General features: G+C 38.3%; 1 protein-coding gene across 5 annotated transcripts in view; it reads right to left on the bottom strand.

Annotated features, from left to right (window-relative positions):
- The window catches only part of LOC149558498 (ureide permease 4-like), a 224,754-nt gene extending 202,590 nt beyond the window's left edge, over nt 1–22,164 (bottom strand). The window contains exons 1-2 of one of the 5 annotated variants that reach the window (XM_089832729.1): nt 21,995–22,164; nt 20,721–21,702 (exon numbers count right to left, since the gene is read on the bottom strand). Coding sequence is in view for 1 of the 5 variants with exons in the window: in XM_089832725.1 (XP_089688851.1) it covers nt 17,893–18,083 (191 nt within the window). In the remaining 4 variants the exon portion in view is untranslated. Of the gene's footprint in view, nt 1–17,892; nt 18,173–18,292; nt 18,399–20,720; nt 21,745–21,994 lie in introns of those variants that run through there. The other 4 variants (XM_089832728.1, XM_089832730.1, XM_089832725.1 and 1 more) reach the window with 4 other exon arrangements.
- Nucleotides 22,165–22,821: the final 657 nt, after the last annotated feature.

Raw genomic sequence — 22,821 nt, 5'->3', positions numbered from 1 at the left:
AGGCTGTACGACGCTTTTTCCCATTATCTACTTTTTTAATGTCGTACAACCAAAAGACCGTATGGTGCTTTTTCCATTCTCTCTTTTCAAATTTTTTTATTTTTTTTTACATAAAGCAGGAAAAATTGTACTGATCCTTCACATTCATGAATGGCGTCGACTTACCGAGCACACAATAAATTTTTAACTTGCATCCGTTCACTGTGTCGGGGACTTCCTGTCCATCCAACATCCATAATTTGATTGCTCCATTGTCACCTACCTCGCGAATCTGATACGGCCTGACCCACTTAACTTTGAACTTGCCCGGCTTGATCTCATTGCAGCCGTCATACTTCAATACCCACTGTCCGGGTTGAAACTTGTTCAGTTTCAGGTGTTTATCGTGCCATGCCTTCCGCCTGTTCTGTGTCACCTCAGTCGACCACTGCGCTATTAATCGCTTCTCCTCCAACCTGTTCAATTTGTACAGCCGCTCCCTTAAGCTTTCCATGTTGCCCAACTTGTTTCCAACGCTATCCACAGGCTTGGTATCATGAATTCCGCTGGTACTACAACCTCCTGTCCGAACATCAGTTGAAACGGAGTGTGCCCCATTGTGACTTTATATGCCGTGCGATAAGCCCAAAGGGCGGAAGGTAATCTTTTCTCTCAGTCCTCACCTTCGACTGCGTAGGATTTGTAGATAATCGATACCAAAATTTTATTGGTAGCCTCGACCTGTCCATTTGCTCTTGGGTAGTACGGACTTGATAACGAATGATAAATTTTAAACTCCGTGGTGAGTAGGTGGATAACATGGTTTACAAAATGTCCTCCTCGATCACTCGTTACCTGCAATGGAATCCCGTACCTATGAATAATTTGCTCATAAATAAACTTTGTTGTGCTTACCGCCAAGTTATCTAGTAGTGCACATGCCTCCACCCATTTGGTCAAGTACTCTGTCGCTACGACAATGTATCGGCACCTTCTGGTCTTGCTCGCCTTCAGAAGTCTGATGAAGTCCAATCCCCATCGTTCAAAGAGTTCCTGAGCATGAGAGGGATTCTAAGGCATGAAGTCTCTCTTCAAAGGTTTCCCAGCTCGCTGACATGTATCGCAGGAACCGACCCACTCCTGGCGTCGTTGTATACCGTCGGCCACCATAGTCCTGCCAGGAGTATCTTCCGTGCAATTGTCTCCGGCCCCATGTGTCGTCTTGCCAGTCCTTCATGTGCTTCCTTCAGTACCCGTGGGATCCCTTCCTCTAGGACGCATTGTCTTAGGATCTGATCAGGTCCCATTTTATACAATAGCCCATTAATCAACTAAAACGTTCGGCTCTGTATCACCAACTTCCGTCTTTCATTCGATGACATGCTATTTGGAATCTGTCCCATCGACAGGTACTCGCCGATGCTCGTGTACCACTTCGATAGTACAGCAATCTGAAACAACTGTGGATCAGGGAAGTCATCATTCACACTTTCTACCGGTTCTCCTGTTCTAATACGTGACAGATGATCTGCGCTTACGTGTTTCTTCCCCGACCGTACGATGATCTTGAAGGTAAACTCCTACAATAGGAGTAACCAGCGGCTGATCCTTCCTTGAATGACAGGTTTATTTATCATATACAAAAGAGCCTGATGGTCGACATAGAAGACGAACGGTGTCGCCAGCAAGTAATGACGAAATTTCTATACTACGTAGACCATCCCCAAAGCCTCCCATTCAATTGTACTGTAATTTTGTTCGGCTTTTGATAGTAGTCGACTAGCAAAGTAGATCCAGCCCGTGGGTACCTGTTTGCTCCAAGGTTGCTCCAATTCGATAGTTAGACGCGTCGACATGTACATGAAATTCTTTACTCCAATCCGGGTACGCCAAGATGGGTGTCGTAGCCAACCGTACTTTGAGCCCTTCAAATGCTTCATCTTGATCCTTTTGCCATCAGAACGATTCTCCCTTGCACGTTAACCTGTCCAGCGGATATGCTACCTTGGCAAATATTTTGATGAAGCGTCTGTAATAGCCTATATGTCCGAGGAAAGATTTTACCTCCGTTACATTGGTAGACGGCTGCATCTCCAATATCACTCTCACCTTATTCGGATCTGTCTTCAACCCCTCCTTACAGACTATGTGTCCGAACAACCTTCCCTGGGGAACCATAAACCTGCACTTCTTCAGGTTCACTCGCGTCAACATCTCTCCATACATTCGCCCAATGCTGCTAGATGTTTTTCCTCCGCATTGAACACCGACCAATCATCCAAAAATGCCTTGAAGTTTCCGACGGACCTCTTATCAAAGATGTGCAGTATGATCTGCTGGAATGTCGCAGGCACATTGCACAGACTGAATGGCCTCCGATTATAGGCGTACACCCCATCTTCTACGACAAAGGTCGTCTTCAGCTTATCCTCCTCTGCAATTGAAATTTGATTGTATCGGGAAAAACCATCCATAAATGGGTAGATCTCGTGTCCTGCCACCTCCTCCAAGATGTTGTCCGTAAATGGGATTGGGAATGGATCCTTGATGGTGACTGCATTCAAGCATCTAAAATCGACGCATATCTGGATCTGAGTGATATCCTTCTTTAGTGAAATTACTATCAGGGACACCCATTCGTTGGTCTGCACCTTGAAGATAATGCCAGCCTCCAGCATCCGGTTGATTTCCTCCGTAACTCGTGCCGCATAGTTCTTGTTCATCCTGTAGGGCCGCTTCCGTACAGGTACTGCGCCTTCGATCAATGGGATGCGGTGCACACACAGTTCTGGGGGTACTCCTTTCAGGTCCTTGTATGTCCATGTAAACACATCATTATACTCCAAAAATATCTTGAATGCTACTGCCTTCAGTACTGGGTCCCAGTTATCTCCCACCAGTATGTTCCGTGGTTCGGTTTCATCTCCTAAATTCATGGTCTGCAGTGTGGCTTCATTATATTTGATGGGTTCCCCTTCAATGAACTTATGTGCAGGTGTCACATGTAGTGGCGCATCTCCTTCCTTCATCTTGGTGAATTCCTTTGGAAATTCATCAGCACTGTGTCCTTCTATCGTCAATACGTTGCAACTCTGAAACAGTTCATAGTCCTCTATCTGCCAATGGTAAAGACCATTTACTGAATCCAAATCGTCATCTCCTTCCAATCATAGGACTCCCTCCTCATCTGGTTCCATACTCTGCCTCCTCTCATCCTCTTCTCCTTCGAAATCTGACAATAGAGCTTCTTCCCCGATCATTTGAGCATGTAGATCGATGACATACTTCCGGCCTTTGCTTTCAAGTGATAAAGTATTTTTCTTCCAATCATGCTTTGCCTTGGCTTGTATCAACCACCCCCGACCTAGAATAGCATCGTATCCTTTCCGCTTTAGTGGGATACGACAAAGTCCAACAGGAATGGTTGTGTTCCAATCGTCACTGGTTGCGCTGTGAGTACTCCCAATGGCTTGATTCCATGTTGATCGGCTGTTAGCAACTGGAAGGTAGGTGGCCACAATGTCTGCTGTCCCAACTTTTTTTAGGTATCCTCTGGCAGCACATTGACACTGGACCCTCTGTCTACAATTGTGTCTGTTAGCACAGTCCTGAGAATGCCCATTTCAACAACCGCTGGATAGCGTCTGGATGAAAGAGCTAATAGCATCGGGTCTTCCGCACTTGCAATCCCTTGTTTCTCCTTTTCTTGATCTATTGGTTGCTTAGCAATCAGAGCTATATTCATGAGTGTCGTACAAGTTGAGGCATAGTGAGCAACAGATCATTTATCCTGACAGGTACCTCAGTGTTAGTGAACAGATTGTCCTTCGAGAGAATATGTGCAAATCTGACCCTAAATGCCCAAGTGGAAGGACAAGCTAACACCAACAGTTGGATAGGTTATCATGGGATTGATAACCTTCCTCTGAATTTTTATCGAGTACAACTCCCCGTATAAGATATTCAATGAATCAAATGTGGATGCTTTTAACCAAAAAGCACAAAAGAATATCAAACATCTACCTGTAAATACAATGTAGATGCGGAAATCTATACTACAGCATGAAAAGAAAGCAAAGAACAGCAGATGACGCAAAGTTCATTTGCTGGTCATTGCATTATGTGATAAGGATGAAACGCTGTCATTTATCTCCCTGAGAGAATTAAAATCAGAACCTTGCAGAATATTTGGAATGTCAGTGTAATAAAGAAACAATGACAACAGACTGCAATTTCAGAGAAAACTGGAATTGACTCAAAGTCCAAATTCAGTGGAAGGAAAAATACATTATCACCAAAGTATAATATGTTTAACCTTCAGCCTCCCTTCCCTGACTGTAAAAGATTACAAAGCCTCCTTCACGCATTACAATCTGGTCATTATTCAAAGGAAACAGAAAATTTTCCTACAATATTACTTTAAACACCAAAATTTAATCTTCATTTCAAACACACAGTTCTGAAAAGAAAGAAAATTTCTCCTACTCTGCCTTTCCCTGTCTCCCAAGGAAATAGAATGGTTTTTTGGAAGGTCTCCTACTCTGCCTTTCCCTGTCTCCCAAGGAAATAGAATGGTTTTTTGGAAGGTCTCCTCCCTGCCTGAAGCCCAAAGTCTGCAACCTGGAAGAAGCCCGAATGGAACAGGAAAAAGAATGGGACCCCCTGTAGCACAAAGTCTCAGAGAAATCCAATCTTCCCCTTATCACTGTATTCACAGCCTCTGTTCTGTTGTAGCCCAAAGTCTCCCAGCCAAAACTTAGAAAACTCGAACCCCCAAGTAATGTGAAAATCTTCAATAAATAAGCTTCCCTCTGCCTTTTCGGTTTCCTGACAGTTTAAATAACTGATTCTTGGGAGTTCAATATTTATAAAAGTTACTCAAACTTTTCATAAAAATCCACATGGTGTTTATAACTTTGGAAGTGAGCATCAATATTAAATTCATATCCCTAGTGCTATGAGAAATGTTGAAGCCTTTTCTCATTACGATGAAAAGAAAACTAAGCACAAGGGATCCCTACAATAATAACTTCCTCAAGTTGCCGCAGGTCCCACTATTTTCACTTGACAGGTTAACATATATCGACCCCTTATCTTCCCGTGGAATTTCTGGATAATCCTACTGTCATTCCTCTGTTTAAAGCTTAATAGGAAACAAACTCGGATAGGCAATTTATCAAATAGTTCATGTGCTTTGCCAGTGCTGACCTCTATGTCATTCATGAAGAACAAATTATTTCCACTGGTACCCGTTGGTTATTATATTTCTGCATATGGAGAATGCCATGAGTTGTGAAACTTGTGGCTCTCTATTCTTTTATCGAGTTCGGTCAGGCAACTTATCTCACAGCTGATGTCGTTTCCTGACTTTGAGGCTTAGAATGTTGACAAACCCAAGCATGTAGATGTACTTGATCAATATTCTAATGAAAAACTGTTGTTGCAAGAGAGATTGCGGGTCTGTGATCCGACTATTCATCTGCGGCACTTTCATAGAACAATCTGCGAAAAGGTTTTACATTCAGTGCCCTTTGCCACGTACTGGCCTGCGCACATGTGATTCCATGCGATTCTTCCCAACACTCTGAGTATCATCCCTTCCCTTTAGGCACGATGTTCATTTTCATATTTCTAGTTTAATGACACCTTGCAAATTGGGGACGTCACACCAAACTAATTTTCCTTGGACAGAGGTACCAGGACTCCTCCGATTGGCTAGACTACTATTTCATCATACTAATCAATTGGATGTTTCGCATGACTGTGTTTCATCACATGCTTAAATGATAGAAATCTCAGTTGCATAATTCTTGAAGCGTCAACCTCAAGAAGTTTGGGCAATGGAGATATATCCCCGCGGCTATCCTCATTGATAATCCGCCTTAGACATTTATGTGTGCAGAGACATTTATCAAACAATTAGAAAGCTTACATGTGCTTTCGCATATCCAACTGAGAGTTGGAGGCTATACCCGCGACCTCCATTTCGATCTTCCCTCTTTGTACATCACCGCTATGTCGAATAGATGGCGAACTTCTGGATTTATGACCACTGCATTTATCATGCGTATACATATCACTGATTTACGGCAACCCCAAACAATATTGATATATGGCCTTAATGAAGAGTCACGGACTACCAAGTAGATTGGTGACAGGAGTAACTTTGACTACATTTACATATTTTTATTTGATGAAGGTATCGTGACCTATAAATACACAACTTCCACTTTTGTTGCTTTGATATGTTTTCACCAATTTGCTCATAGTGAACACCCTGTTCCTTTACTCTCACAGTGGAATGTGTGTTTAATGCCACCATTGTTCATTTTCCTCCAACTCACTAGAATCATGAATGGGAAAACATCATCCTTCTGCAAGGATAAGAATTGATTATAACGAAAAATGCAAACACCTCTTGCACATTTATGGGTCCAGATTCAAAGATATGTCTCGGCCCATCCACAGGATTCAGCATAATGTCACCTTTGAAAACTAGTACACTTTGAAATGTCGTTAGATGATCAAGTTCTAAAGCTCCACACTTATTAAATGTTATATATATTCTTAATAGCTGAATCATCAATCCGTACTATGAACTTGGGGTATGAATGAACTCTTGAACCTGCATCTTAAATTCTGAACTTGTCGAACCTTTACTTTCAAATTGATTCAAATTTTCAACATTGAGCTTCAAATTCTATCTTGAACATTGGGAATGATGTTTGGCCTAATAAAACTCGAAGCACGAATTCGAAACTACGACTTTGAAACTTCATACCTTTCAACTGGGAGCTGTTTTGGTGTTCAACTTCGAGCATCTGAATTATTACACTTTGAACTCTTAGGATCATTTTGAATTCTGCTTATGTTGAACCTACATAATGATTCATTTGAACTGCTGAACCGTTTTGAACTACTTTGAACTGATGGTATCTGATTATGAACTCTTCTAAATGAACCATTCTGCACTTTCTTGGAATCATTAAACTGACAGAATCTGGAACTGAAGTATGGACTGAGGCAGGATTTTGAACCCTTTTGGACTAACAAATCTACATCTCGAACCACTTTGAACTATCGAACCACTTTGAACTGCTTTGTACTGAGTTCAAAGTACTTCAAAGAGGTTCAAAACCTAAAACTGAAAGTTTTAAAACCATGTCCACATTGGGCACTAACACTCAACTTGCAATATTTTTCGTATAATGTTTTGTTCTGCACAATTACGTACGGAGGTACCAGGCATGTCCTTCAAGTGTGTCGTTTCTGCCTGCGTTGCTCTCTGGATCTCTACCCATGCTTCCTCCAGTCTCTTCTTTTACTCCGTCGGATCGAGGTATAGCTTCGCCTGCTTCCGAGTGATTGCCATAACTTCTTCCTTGTTCGTCCCGACGGTAATCAAGTTTACTCCAGACTTCGGGCATTTAGCATCGTCATGATCGCCAGGTCCACACCATCTGCATAACAACTTCGGTGTGTTCGCCGTTGTGCACTCACAGGCGAAGTGACCCGACAGATTGCATGCGCGACATTGAACTATCGGCCGGCCATTCGCATCATACTGGATTTGACTCCTCCCGCCATTATTGTTGTTGCCACTATTGTTGTTGTTGTTGTTTTGACCGCGCTGATTATTTTTGTATCCTCGCGACGTGGCACCCTCCATACTGTTGTTCCCGCTCCCTCCAGACGCGGACGCTTCCTGTGTCAAGAACACTTGTTGCGATGTTCTCATTTTCAGGTTGAAAGGGCATTCCTTTATCAAATGTCCCATAATCTGGCAAATTTCACAAAATTGATCTTTCGGGCAAGATCCCTTCATATGGCCTTCTTTCTTGCCGTGCACCATAGCTCACTGCCCTTAATCTCCTTGTTCATGTTCTTGAATTCCTTCATCATCTGAATCATGTCCTTCTGAAGGGCACAAACCTTCTTGCTACTGCCCTCATCATCGCTACTATCTTCTCCTGAAGACGTGTCGTCATCTAAATCGGATGAACTATTCTTCTTCTTCTTTGTCTTCTGCTCACTTTCGAAGTTCATTGCCCGATTGTACGCTTCAGTGTATGTCGATGGTGGCACGATCTTTATCTTCTTTCGTAGCTTCGGGTGAAGGCCTTCAATGAACCATCTTTTCTGTAACCCATCAGCCGGCTTATTCTCCATCTTATTGATCAAGTCCTTCAACTTCCTCGTGAAGACTCGGACTGTTTCATTCTTCCCCTACTTAGTATTGAATATCTCTGCTACAATTTCATTATCGTCGCTCAAGAGTTGAAATTCTGCGATGAACTCCTTTTTAATGTTATCCCAACTGTTTAACTTTTGTGGATCGGTATCAGTAAACCAATCAATTGCAACACCCCATAGGGTTGCCAGAAATTGCCTCGTCCATTCGTTTGTATCTGTTATGCCATTGGCCCTCCAAATCGTTTCACAGGTTTTACAATGTCGGATGGGATCAGTTGCTCCATCACCATCAAATTTAGGTAACTTCTCCTTTGGTCCCACCATCCCGACACTTGGTATCTCGACGCTCACACTTGGTATCCCGATGCTCACACTTGGTATCTCGGCAGTTGTGCTGTTTGGTGAAGAAGGGTCTCCGTTAAGCGAATCTGTTCCTTTTGGAAGTGGATCCTGGATGAAGAGTTCACTCCACGCTCTTGCTCCTTCGGCACTTCGAGCCATGCGAGTCGATTCTCTTTCGTCTGGATTGTCTTCCCTCGGCAAACACCAATTCAAAAACTCCTCCCTTGCCTCTTCCACCAACTCTACCCGCTGTCGAGTCTCCTCCAACAATGCTTCTGCGTCCGTCAGCAGCAATCTTCTGGAACCTCCTACGTTCGACTTGCTGCGCCAAAATTAGATCTCTATGTGTTGTGCGTATTTCGTCCTTTTCCTTCAGCTTGTTCTTATTCTTGTTTAGCTGATTCGGCATTACTCTTCATTCGCCTACCGTTCCAGGTCCATTGGGCAACGGTGCCAAATGTTTACTATACTGGGTAAAGAAAATAATGCATACAAATAATAGAACAAAATAGCAGAATTATATTTGCATACGCCAAGATATTACATTATGCTTCAGATGCTATCAAATCAGATGATTACAATGATCCCGAAGGGGGATATAAATACTATCCGAGGAACCTTCCCGAAGGTATCTGTCGGCCACATACAACATGTCGGCTACAATAATAGAACATTCCCAATACACACCCTGTCGGCCGATACCGACGACATACATCCCAATACAGACGGAGTACATCCTGATACACTGACGGGATGCATCCTGATACACTAACGGGATACATGCGATACACTAACAGGATGCTCCTGACACACTAACGAGATACATCCTGATACACTAACGGGATGCACCCAATACACTAACGGGATGCTCCTGACACACTAACGGGATACACCCGATACACTAACAGGATGCTCCTGACACACTAATGGGATACACCTGATACACTAACGGGATGCTCCCGACACACTAACGGGATGCACCCGATACACTATTTCCTGATGACATTTGTCTATTTATCTATCTAGCTTTCTATGTAAGCAATGCAAGAAATTTCACCTTTGTAAGAGCCATGCCTCTTCAAGATAGAAGGTATAAATAACCAAGATCAGCCTCCAAGAATTGGCATCATCGAATAGAAGGAAGAACGACATTCACAGAAAGAAGATTACTTCCAAATCAAGAACAAAATGGCAACAGGCATCTAATCAATTCAAGATTGTTATTGCAAGCATCTAATAATCCTAATAATTACTATTGTGGTATAAATAATGCTTGTACGTTATCTATCAGAAATTATCTTTTATCTATATGAGATTTAGTATGCATATGTTAGCAAGCAATATGTTTGTAAACCTCCTTTTTGCATGAAAGGAAGTGCAAGGAAGAGGGAAATTATGAGGTTTCCATCTTAAAAGGTCACTATGGAGTAGATGTGCATGTTACCTGCCATTGAGATCAAGAGGGCAAAGGTTTGCTCATGGGCTTAGATAGGACAATTAAGAGTTCTCATTATTATCTCCTCTTCGACTCGACAATGATGGCTACTAAAGTTAGGGGGATGAGGCATGGATATGGAAAGCAGATACAAGCACCCCACTAAGTAGGCAACCCCGAGTGGATGTTTGTGTTGCTTGGCATTGGAGCCAAGAGGGTGAGTATTCTTGGGCTTGTTGAGATGGCTTCGAGTGGACCCATCGTGCTTCTTCCTTCAAATCTTAATGTGTTTGAATAGTAATATAAATATTGTACGAATATTATGTGTTATTATCTAACACTAACAGTTGGACGGATATGTGTGTATGTATATATGTATATGTTCCCTTGGTTGTATCTAAATATAGGACCACATTATTTTAAGGATTTATTTTTCTTTGGTAAAGATGTAATCCTAACCCTAAATTGTTGCAAATTGTTATTCTAGGGCAAATTTCAAAGGAACGGTATTGTTAATCTTAGGTGGAAGTATGAAGGATAACAAGTATGTAATAACAAATGTCTTTATTTTGTATAAGGATACAATCTTTTTAATCCCCAAATCCTGTTGGTGAGTATTTATTGACCACACCACCACAGAATAAAGTGTCAAAATGTTGTATCCTCTCTTGATCAAATTCACCACATATGCTAAGATTGCATAGAAGATCATAGAGGCAACTCCAAGGCTCAAACTATGAACTAGCGACTTTAATGTTGAGATGAGCTCACTTGTCTTGATGCATGTTGCCTATGCAAGGGATCATATGCTAGTTCACTAAGACTTGTCAATCTAATTTGTAAACGATATGGTGATGTAAGTGCACAAACTAATTCCAACTACTATTAAAAATAAAGCATGAATGTGTTATGGGTTTAGAAGGCTAGACTACTTCTACTTCTACTAATCCAAGACTACATTGATATTGTGGTGAGAATGAACCGCTCCTAGCATCTACACTTAGAAGACTGAAATCTTGAAAGGATGCAAGAGTATGACGTTCACTAAACCAATGTTCATCAAATCCATAAGAAATGCAAATCAATGATCATCAAGTAAATGAAGCGAAATTTGTACATTTAGGCACAGATTAACCTTGCAATGTTGTTTGCAATCAACAAACACCAAAGGTATGGACACTTGTTTCACCATACATTCCACAAAAACAAAATCTTTCATCACCCAATCTATTCAACTATTTTACTTCAACTTAGGCAATTATGTGGAATGTAGGTATGGACACTCATTTCACCATACAAAGACAACAATGAATATAGAGCAAATATGGTTGTATATTAGCAACAATTCTCTAACAAACCTTTCACCTTACAAAGGATTCAAGTTGGCCCCTTATAAAGGCTCCAAGTACAACAAATAGCCCAAATTGATTCAAGATCAATGGCCAAGATTGCACCAACACAACCCTAATGGGGCTACCAGCTACAAGAATTAAATGCTAACCAATTATATAAATGCATAATCTTGTAAGCCAATACAAAAATTGCATTTGTTTTACGGACTTATGAAAAAATAGGTTGGTTAGAAACATTAGGTGGACTGTACATGTACACTTGGCATGATTTGATTGGTTGATCTTGGAAACATGGAATTGGAATTTTCTAATAAGTTAAAGATGAGTGGGCACCAGCTCAACATCCTTATCTTGTATAGTTCATCAATTCCTTGGAGATAATGAAATATCTCTTGATACTCAACATTATTAAGTCTTCAATTGATTGTGATGGCTCATATTCCCAAATTACTTTGTCCTCAAATAGTCTTTCATCCTTTGAAGTTCTTCACTTTGCAACCCTCTAATTGACATGACTTTGAACTTGTTAAGGTAAATTGATATTGTTGTTGTTAAACAAAGGAGATGAAAGCTCCTTATATAGATTTACAAAGATGATGTTTCTAAAAAAACAATCGTGAACTAAAGACAAAAATTGAAACTACTTAATAAACTAAAGACTACCTAAGATGAACATTATAATATTCTAATACCCTCCCTTAATGGTCGTCGTCTAACTATTGTCTTTTGGTTACAAATTATTTAAAACATTATGCTATTGTTGAGACCCTCCCTGGATCTGCAAAATATTAATGACCAAGAAGCCAAATTCCATCCAAAAAAGAACAAAGAAGGGTGCCTCCTCCTATAGAAGGCTTTGCGAAAAAAGACAAGAGTCTACCACTAACTCAACCACTGAGATGAGGCTACCACTAACACTCCCAGAGCAGCAAAACATCTGACCAGAAATCATCACAAGACATCCAACCTGATGTTGGTTAACGAAGATGCTCTTCCCTAGAGACAAAGACGAACACTGAGAACAACTAGCACAATTTTGAGAAAAAATCAGCAAGCCCTCCAAACTCTGCAGATGAGCACGATGCCCCAAAATAGACTAAAAAAAGCCACTATTTTTCTAGGAGAAAAATTAGAAAAACTAGACAATTTTTGAGGTGAAAATTCGATCAAAAGTAGACATTAGAATCTGAGATACGTATAACAGAATACAAAACTTTATTTTTGAGGAAAAAGGTAATAGACAATTCTTGAGGAAAAAATTATTAAAACCCATCAGAAATTTTTGAGGGAAAAATAATGAAAACTCATCTAACCAAGTAATTATTGAGGGAAAATTTATAAACCCAACAAAGAAACCTTCATGCGACAAAACACAAGACTTCGCATGGTAAAATAGAACATGCAAGAACATGCAACTCACAAAAAGCATATGCAAGCAACATGCAACTACATGCAACCCTCAAAAATCAAAGAAATTTGCTCAAACCAAGAAATTATGCAATCAAAACTCTCAACCAGGGTTGCAATATTCAGCAAAAATATTCAAAGACAAACCACAAAATTTTCATAAAGTACCTCCAATGATTTTTATTTCAAAAACTCGAAAAAAAAAGAGGCTTGATTTTTTCTTTAAAAAATTGCCAAATTTTATGAAACCCCATCGACCCACACTGATACCATGTTATGGTAAATTGATATTGTTATTGTTAAACAGGTTGAATAAATGAGAGGGGGTGAATAAGTTATTCCCAAACACTTATGAAAAAAATTGATTTGTAGGTTAATACTTAAGAATCAACAATCACCACTTAAGATCTGTCGATTATAGCACAGCAAATCACCAATGTACTATAGACAAGCATGGAAGCATAAAAACACCACCACAATCAACACCAAGGTTTACGGGGAAAACCCAAATGGTGAAAACCCACAGAGTAGCTAATTCTCATGAAATGAAGAACACCAGTTCAGGTGATTTTGTACAAGAAGGCTAATTGCCTGAAAATGTTCACTGTAATATGAAAAAGGGTACTATCGTTAGGCTTCACTGTCTGGATGGCCATGCCCCAGAAATATAATAAGGCTCATTGTCTATAGGAAAAGGCTCACTGCGAATAGGATGAAAGTAGAATTGACACAAAGAATAGTTGTCAAGTCTCTGCAATTGCGGTTTGTTTTTCTCTGCACCTCCTCAAATCAGCTATCTGAGTAAGTTCGAGCCAACACAAATAAAACATTAAGCCAAATAAACTCATATAATCTAATATTTTCTGTTCTTGCGCACTATGAGAACCAAGAGGAGAAACATTTGGTGAGACAAATCAAGCAGCAATCCAAATACACTTAGATGATGTAATATTTTGTGTCCTCCTACCCTACGAGAACCAAGAAAAAACATTTTGCCTCCTGATTACTGGTCAATGTGATTTGGGATATGTTACTTTCTTTAGACAATACAGGGAGTTGTCTCCTATGACTATAAATCAATAAATAAAATTATAAATTACTAATAACATAAAATTATAAAATATAAACTAAAACTTGAATATGCAATAAGCATTATTAACTATTATTTTTAAATTTTAATTAATATATTTTATTTTAACGTATATAATTTTTTTTTAATATGTACGTAGCCAGCCCCTCACACAATCTTTTCAATATCAGGATACAGTATCCTGGTACTCATACCTGATTTGGCAACTAAGAGCATTGACTGCATCAGCTTTTATGGTATGGGCACTACTTTAATCAACAAGTCAATGATTTTACTATGCTGCAATCTGTGTCATTTTGGAAGGGACATGACATCAATGAGTTCCTCCTCGTTGAGGTATATAGATATATTGAAATTTATAGATACAAACTTCAAAGTGATCAATGGCAACAAAAGGGTTAAGTATAGGACTATGCCTAATGAGTATGTTTAGCATACAGTGCTACTATGTGATTGACTAAAGAAGATAAAAAGGCAAATAAAGCTCATAGATTCCAGATCTGACAAATAGGTGGACAGAATCAGTAAATTGGGACCACTAAGCAAAAAAAAGAATCAGAAGGTTGTATGTTTGATTCACATCAGTTTCATAAAAGTGCAGGGAAAATATACCATACTCAAATTTAAAGTCCAAATAACTAATATAAAACAGAAAATAGCATATAGATATGAAATACAAGCATAAACGATAAAGAGAGGACAAACATATGATTAGTTTTGTTTGTCATTCTTGATATAGAATGTTTTTTGCGACTCTTCAAACAAGTTGCAAGGAAACATATTGTGAATGTGTAGGTAGTAAGAACCATAACACAATCACAATAATTGCCCTAATCATAAATCCGTGATCAATGTGAATATAGTGCTTAGGGGAAAAAGGGAGACGCTTTAATAGGATGTAGACCTCCATTTTTTGTCACTAAACCATTCAAAGGATATGTGAGAGGTGTTGTCGATAAAATCTATATTGTAGCCAACGGGTAGAATAGTATCCAAATGGACACGTGACGGTTGAGTCACCCCTTCGGAAAGGTATATGTACACCTCCGAGATGGATTTTGTAATCATCATTGTATTGAAGCATATCAAATATTGTAGTATCTTCTACATACATGCGAATAATAAAAGGAATACTTCTGTGTTACAAGTTCTTGTTCATTGTATGCATGCATTAATAAACCGTTTACCCCGTACAGTAAACAAAAGGAAAGAGATCACGATTAGCAAGGCCAAAAGAAAAGGTATGCTAATTGTTACATCCCAATTTTTGCCCCAATTTAAAATCTTCATATAGCCGTTGAGGTTTCACGTGAAGTTAGTTGACAGATGAAATTTGCTATAATCATGTGAAATGGTAAGATGGTTAATCGTTATAATTTCATATAAAGATGACATGCTAGTTAATTGTTATGATTATATTTTAAAGCTATTCAGGATAGTTGGTTATTTATCATGAATTCAAGGGAATTGAAAAGGTTGTTAGTCGTTATGATCATTTATTAATAATAACTTGTTATAGTAATATGATTTAACAATGGAGAATTTTCTTGTAGGGAACACATCAAAGGGGTGGAAGCATTGTCAGAAAAGAATTGGGCACAGGGGCATCACCGTCACTGGGCAAATGGGTATGAATCTTGAATCACCATAGTTGAGGACCTCGCGACTTGTATAACAGGATACAATCATTGGACACGCATGAGCTATTGGATAATCTTTAAAACATTTTAATATTTTAACTTAATCAAAGTACATAACTTTAATGGTTTATGATTGACATTCTCATCACTTCAATATAATACATATATATGTACGTGCACATAGATATAAAAATAAAGTGACACCGTAGTATTAATTTATACAAGCTTATATCTATTAAAATACGTATATCTAAATATGCGTACACCTGGAGAAGATACGGAGATAAATAATCTTCTAGGTGATACACGTATTTAAATATGCATACCTTAGTAGGTACAACCTTGGATAAATATTAAATATGATGTCATCATAATATATATATGTGTGTGTGTGTGTGTCTGTGCAAATATATATATTTATATAACTTTATAAATTATCCCTTTGAATTAATAACCTTCTAGTTCTCTTCCATATTTATTTACTTCCTTATAAGAGGCGAGAATGTACACTTGGCATTTTTATCAGTGACTCAAGAAGACGATTCTTCTTTTTATAACTGCTCAAGAGTCATGGCTTCTTGGAGGTTTTTATTATTTTCGAATGCCTCCTTTTTTATATATAGGTTGGGAGAACCAATAACAATGGTTCTACATTTTATACCTCTCTCTCTTATGTTTTCTTTTATGATTGTTTTCTGCAAATGATTGAGGACAAATCGTAGTGACTGTTTACTCTGACCTCTGCACTTTGGATTACTCACGTCAAGAGGAGTTGGCTGCATAGAGTCAAGCCAAACTCACGTCTTTCTGATCAGGTTATGTGGTCAGCCTTTCCAAGTTGTATTTTGTTATATAAATATTTGCAATCGAATTTACAATAGTAAGATGTGTCAATAAATTCCATGAATCATTGTTGAATTGCAAAATCGAATAGACATTCGATGAGTCCATTATTTCCATGTTAAATCGAGATCAGTTGTATATGTTATGCACAGACGTCTCTGTTACAATTGGATTGCAGAATCAAACTATTTCCTTGAACTCTTTAAAGAGAAGTTCTCAAGTCATAAAAACTATATTATGATAGTTCTAAAAATATATTATTCTTTATACCAGCTGAGGTTCAGCAAGAGAGTTGGATTACTCTAAAATTTGACACCTCGGAATCACCCGGTCGGATGGCCAAGAAAGAGGGTGAAGAGGTGAGAGAAAGTTCTGCAAGAACAAGTAAAACAGAATCAGAATTTGATTCAATAAATTTATTACTTTTAAAGAATTATTAAATAGCTCATACATGTCCACTTAATTTATTATGTTTTTAAGTCGAGCGGTGGGATTAAGTACCAAGATGCTCAGTGGCTAACAAGATGTTTCATGTCTATTCTAGGTAGGGAGGGCATTTCTAGTTAGAGAAAGTGTAGGGATAAGTTTAAGTTTCGTGGTTGGGTGGTTAAGCCCCTAACAATGTTTCCCTTCTCCACAAGATGTCAAGACGTGCATCAGACTAAGATAAGTTAAGCATTCAAACATTTATTGGTAACAGGTATTTTACTTTTATGATATCTATTCAAGTAGAAGATAAGATGGATTGAGTTATATCATCATTTTCAGTTATTTCTTTAAATGGAAGCAATTTTATCGTCAATGTAATTGGCAACCAATTAGATCGGTTGATCTTCCAACTGGACCTGGAATATATCTATATGCAAGAGATAGGTTTATCTGATGGATTGATATTTCAGTCTTCCATTTATTTGAATAATGAATATGAATGTATTTTCCTAACTGAATGTTATTGCCCTAATTGATAACAGTGGTATGTAATGCTCTAAATGATCCAATGGTAATTGATGTCCTAATTGATACAATGATATGTGATGCTCTAAATGATCCAACGGTAATTGATGCCCTAATTCATACAGTGGTATTTGATGCCCTAGATGATATATTGGTATTTGTCATTACGATAAAGCAATATAGCTATTTGTTCCTTAGGAGGTATTTTATGGACTAACCTGGGTTTTGTAGAAGCATTCCTATACATTTTTCGGTTTTGAATTCTACAGTATGTAAATTTTAAAGTCTTTGGTAAATTCATTGATGATATCTTCAATTGTTAGTTATGAGACTTTCGTTTAAATAATTGTAAACATTAATCTCATTCACATGAACATAACTAATATAACAGTCTTCCTATTCATATGAAGTAATAATTGTATTTCTTTAATATGATAGTTGTTAGTTAAGACCCAGGAAAAGTGCTTGTTACACTAATGCTCAATTTGAATTGTAAAGGAGAAATACGCTCTTTGGCCCATGTGTGATAATGTGAATGCAAAATTGAACTAATAGATTAAAGAATGTAGATCTAGATGTGGAGTGTATACAATCAACTCGATTAAGATATAGATCTAAGATAAGATTATGAAGGAAAATACAATATGAAAGACTCACCTTGAAATGCATAGGAAAAGATGTATTTTAGCTCCAAAAAGCGTGGATCTGAATCTACAAATGCGAATCTGACTGCAGATCTCCGAACAAAATGAAAAACACGGAAACCGATTTTTTGGAAAAGCAGCAGGGAGCATGTCGACCCAGTGGTAATTGTGCAGAACAATTCCCACAAGGTCGCAGTGTTCCATGGGCACTGCAATGAAGTCGAACCAAGATCTCCAGAAAGCTCTCGGGAAGTTATTTTAAGATATGCGATCACAATTACACTATCTTGGTCCTACACACAAAAAATAAAGGTTTATGTTATTTGGCTTGGTAAAACCCTAGATTGAGGAATCAACCTTCCTTGAAAAATATCAATGTAAATGATTGAAACAAGAAAAATGTAAATATTCACCTTGCTTGTGAAAACCCTTGTTAGTTTAAGGATTTTGTCTTGTTGTATGTTGTAGATGTTGAATTCAATATATGAATGTAGTCTATCTCCGCAAGTTGCAATGAATCTACAATAACAACATCATGGAGCCATGGATGTAAACGTGCATCAGTGAAGAAGATGATGAATGCCTCAATGTAGATCTCCTCTCTTGATGGCCAAAAATATGCTAGATCTTGAAGAGGAAATGCTCACAAAGGATCCTTCAATGCTTGATAAAATCTCCCTGGCTTGAATTTTTGAAATGCTTGAACTCCATGAATGCTTGAAAGGCTTGAACTCCTTGAATGCTTGAACTTCTCAAATGCAAAGTATAAGTGCAGCTCTTGAAGTATTTGGCAAGTGTCTTGGTTTAGGTGTGAAATGAAGCCTCCGAGTCTCCTCCCAGTCTCCTTATATAATAGTTTTCAGGCAGGAAAACAATACAAGCCGACTAGAGAGTGGGAGTAAACTAATTAAAACCTCGAGGCTTTTTAGACTTCGGGCCCCACAATCCCTGGGGAAGAAGTCAACCTAGGTCAACCTCCTAAGACTAGGTAGACCTAGGTCAACCTGTTCCCAAGGGTGGGAGACGAGCCACATAAAGCTCAAGAGAGATGTAGAAAGATTCAAGAAGAAAGTGGAAGAAAATAGGAAATAGGGAGCACCGAGTACAGATCTATCCATGGTCCATGAAGTCACTATGGAGCGGGTGCTAAAAGGTTTTAAAAGACAAGTGTGTCCATTTTAAGATTATACATGTAGTAATGGAATCGTAAGAAAAATTACAAGCTATGAAAATTTACTTTTCAAAAACCTTATGAAAGAAAGAAAAATGTGTGGAAAGACATTGTTTGAAATATTGATCAAGCAACCATTTTAGTAGGGCATAAATTGTTGCCAGGTAGGAAAAGGTAAGACAAATGAGCTATAAATATTCATAAGGCTAAGGTAAATTGTCTTGCATGTCCTTGGAGAAATCCACCTGTCAAGCTCAAAAGAATGGATGTATTTTCAATACTTGAGCCTCACCAGCTCAAAATTTAAAAAATCGAGAATGAAATAGAGGATTTGATATGAAGGGAAGGAAACAATTTCATTGGTGAGGGCTACTTAGAACCTATGTTACCAAAAACAAGAAACAAGAAATGGAAATTGCAACCGCAACCACAACGTGATGAGAAATGAGATATTTCGAGGTTGCATATAAGAAACAGAATTTACATACATATACATTTTCAAAAATCACCCATATTCTCAGTAGGTTATGTATTCCACCAGCACTTAGCGAATCAGAGGGAGAAATAAGGATACAGTATGAACTGGCACACCAAGTCTCGCAGAGATATTTGATTAGGAAAATCAGATATTTATTAGGAAAATCATGCCATGCAAGTGTAAAATATTTGTTTTAAATCGACAGAACTACTTTTGACCATTTAAAGTAGGCAAAAGGCCTAAAAAAGGCAGAAACTTTTTATCATCAATGCCAGCTTAGAAATGACAAGAAAACACATGAATAATGAGAGAAATGCTAGAAGAGCATGGCATGACTTCAGTAGTGAGACCTACATATAATGCACAATGCATTATATAAATTAACTGCTCTAGAAGGAATAATCAAAGTTATAGTTGGAGAACTCACCAAAGCCAACAACTCACCAAGCCCCTAAAAGTTTTATCGGGAAAAAATTGGCCAATTTTGTTAAAAAACTCGGGAAACCTTGGGAACCTAAAAAAACCACTAAAATTTAATTTAAAATATATTTTTTCTGCAAATTTTCAATGAGAAGATGCATTCAATGAATTAATTAAAGAGAACACAAAAGAAACAAGCAAAGTTTAGCTATATATAATGTGTTCTGGGTACAAAATTGCATTCTCCAAATGCACAAATCAAAACTGGTGTTGAAAAAAAGAATGTTTTTGGCCTATATAGCTGGAACTCACACGCGGTTGAGTTTTTAGTAAAAAATTGTGAGTTTTTAGGAAAAACTCGCCGATTACTTTGAGTGTTTTTAGGGTCGGACGATTTCTTGAATCCGCAATTTTTTCCACGAAAAAATGGCCCAGCAAATAAACTCGGCGATCTGTATCTAATCACAGATTGAACTGCGATTTTGCCAACTGTGATCAAAGCCAACCATACAATATGAGTAAAAATTGCGATAATCTCCTAAGAGTACCTAAAACCATTTATACGGATTAATCCAAGAGGCCTATCATTTTACAAAAGACACTGAAATCATCTAAAAGCTATCGACTTCTAGTGCATAATGGCTTAAAGCCCGGTTCCAGCTGAAACAGTCTTACAGAGACTCTTAGGATTCAAATTGAATACCAAAAGTTCCAACAAAATAAGTAGAAACAAAACCTGAGAATACAAATCCGGGCACGTAGAAGCTCATACCCTGATTAACTGTATACGAGTAGGTTCAACCACGTGCTAAAAAGAAAAATGTTGTTCAACCTCAACTGAAACCTCTTCGCTTCCTCCATGGAACAAAATGAGTTATTACCCAAAAAGGGAAAAGAATTACATATTGCTTTATGGTCTCATTTAAAAGCTGAATTCCTACGTCAAAAACAAGCTCTTCCTCCATGGCTGCTGGCTCTTGATCCACTGGGGCTGGATGGAGCATCAAGTCAGACTGCTTGCTGCAACGAGAACTAGATTCAAACCTTGGTGTGTGTCAAGGCTGGGATCAGCGAAATGTCGGGGTACTTCCTGCAATGAGAGCTCCAGCTATTTTCCATACAAAATGACATGGCTGTAAAACTATAAATTGGCACATCTCAATGCATTTTTATCAGTTTTTTACACTTTTCTAGTATTGTGGAGGCAAAATATGAGGATCAAACCAGTGACAATTGAGAAAAAACTCATTACGATATGCAAAATTGGTTCTCTACATACATGTACGAGGGTGCTGTTTTGAGTGGAGAATAACCGAATACTAATGAGACCTTAATTCAAGCCTTGGTGACTGTCTAAGTCTGGATGAAGTGAAAGTCAGAGGGCTGACTGCAGCGAGACCTAGATTCAAACCTTGGTGACTGTGACGGCTGGGTGGAACCAAAAATCAGGATGCTTACTGCATTGAGTCCTAGATTCAAATCTTGTTGAGTTTCAGGCTGAGCGGAGTGAAAAGTACGTCTAACTAGTGCAAGGAGACCTTGAATCAAACCTTGGCGGGTGTAAAGGCTGTGGGGATCAAAAGGCCGAGAGGCTCACTGCAACGAGAAATAGATTCAAATCTTGATTGGGCGTCAGGGCTGGGTGGAGAAATATGTCAAGCAAATATGCTAACCTTCAATAATTGCTGCGGTTAGTCACTAACACTGCTGCTATAATTCTAATCTGAAGATGACTTCCAAGCCCATTCTTCAAGCTGCGATCGCCATCCGAATTTATTTCTTAGAAGCAGTTCCAGCTTGAAAAACACTAAGCGTCGTATGACTTTAATGCAAACTTTGAAGAACTGCTCAGTCGAACGAAATTGCTATTCACAATTCAAAAAAAAGCAAACAGCACTAAAACAAGCAAATATAAAAGATTCGGATTCTTGGACTGTGCACCGTTACATTCCGTATTGTATAAATTTATCCTGAACTATCTCAGCATTAAATGCACAAACCAAATAACATCCTAACAATGAACAGTAAACAAAACCAAATATTCACCTGAAATTCTTCCGCCGCCTCCTCTAAGTGGATCTGAGCAACATAAAAGATAACTCTACACTATAAACAGTTCCAATTTATTCCGGGGCTTTTTGGAAACGTCATTTATGAAAGCAAATCAATGCAATAAAGTTCTGAAACAAATATTGACCTCGCATTCTATGTATTTTTCTGCACGTTGCAAACAGTAGATATTTTATGTATATATCATGAATATGTCGGGAATCTTTTGACGGACAACGCATTTTGATTTGCATTTGACTTCTAACGGGAATTTTCCCCGTCAAAATATATTGACTTACACGTTTAGGAAGCTAAAAGAGAAAAGCAAGTTCATTGGCCTCGATGCATGCGCGCCGAATCGATTATTCTGGCGCTTCCAATTTAAAAAGTGTCTTTTAAACAGCGTGACAGTGCTAGTTCCATTTTTTACTCTAAGATAATCCAAATTTTAAAAATCCGGATTCTAATATGACTAGGCGTTGCATATCTCATTAAGAAAAATAACATTTATTTTTTAAGGTCAAATTATTGTTCGAGAAACCCACCTTCTTGAACCCCTCCCTCTATTACAAGTATTATGGACGTCTCCGGTTCAATATATATCAAGAGACTACGATTCTTATGAATTCTTCTAACAATTTTCTTAAACTTGCGTATTTTGTGAAGTCTAATGATAAAAAAAAGTCATACATATGTACAATTGAATGTCAAAACTACCAAAAAGGCCAAGTTTAATTTGATGTGGAAAGTGTAAAGAAACAAGTACCTCTCGTCATTCTACTAGACTTGCTACCAAACTCCATGAGAAAGGTAAGACATTTAGG

This window comes from Cupressus sempervirens, chromosome 5 (assembly GCF_028749045.1).
Source record: "Cupressus sempervirens isolate cs-2001-9-10 chromosome 5, ASM2874904v1, whole genome shotgun sequence".
NCBI lineage: Eukaryota > Viridiplantae > Streptophyta > Pinopsida > Cupressales > Cupressaceae > Cupressus > Cupressus sempervirens.
Note: the sequence above shows the minus strand (reverse complement) of the source record. Positions and strands in the feature narration are given on the sequence as shown.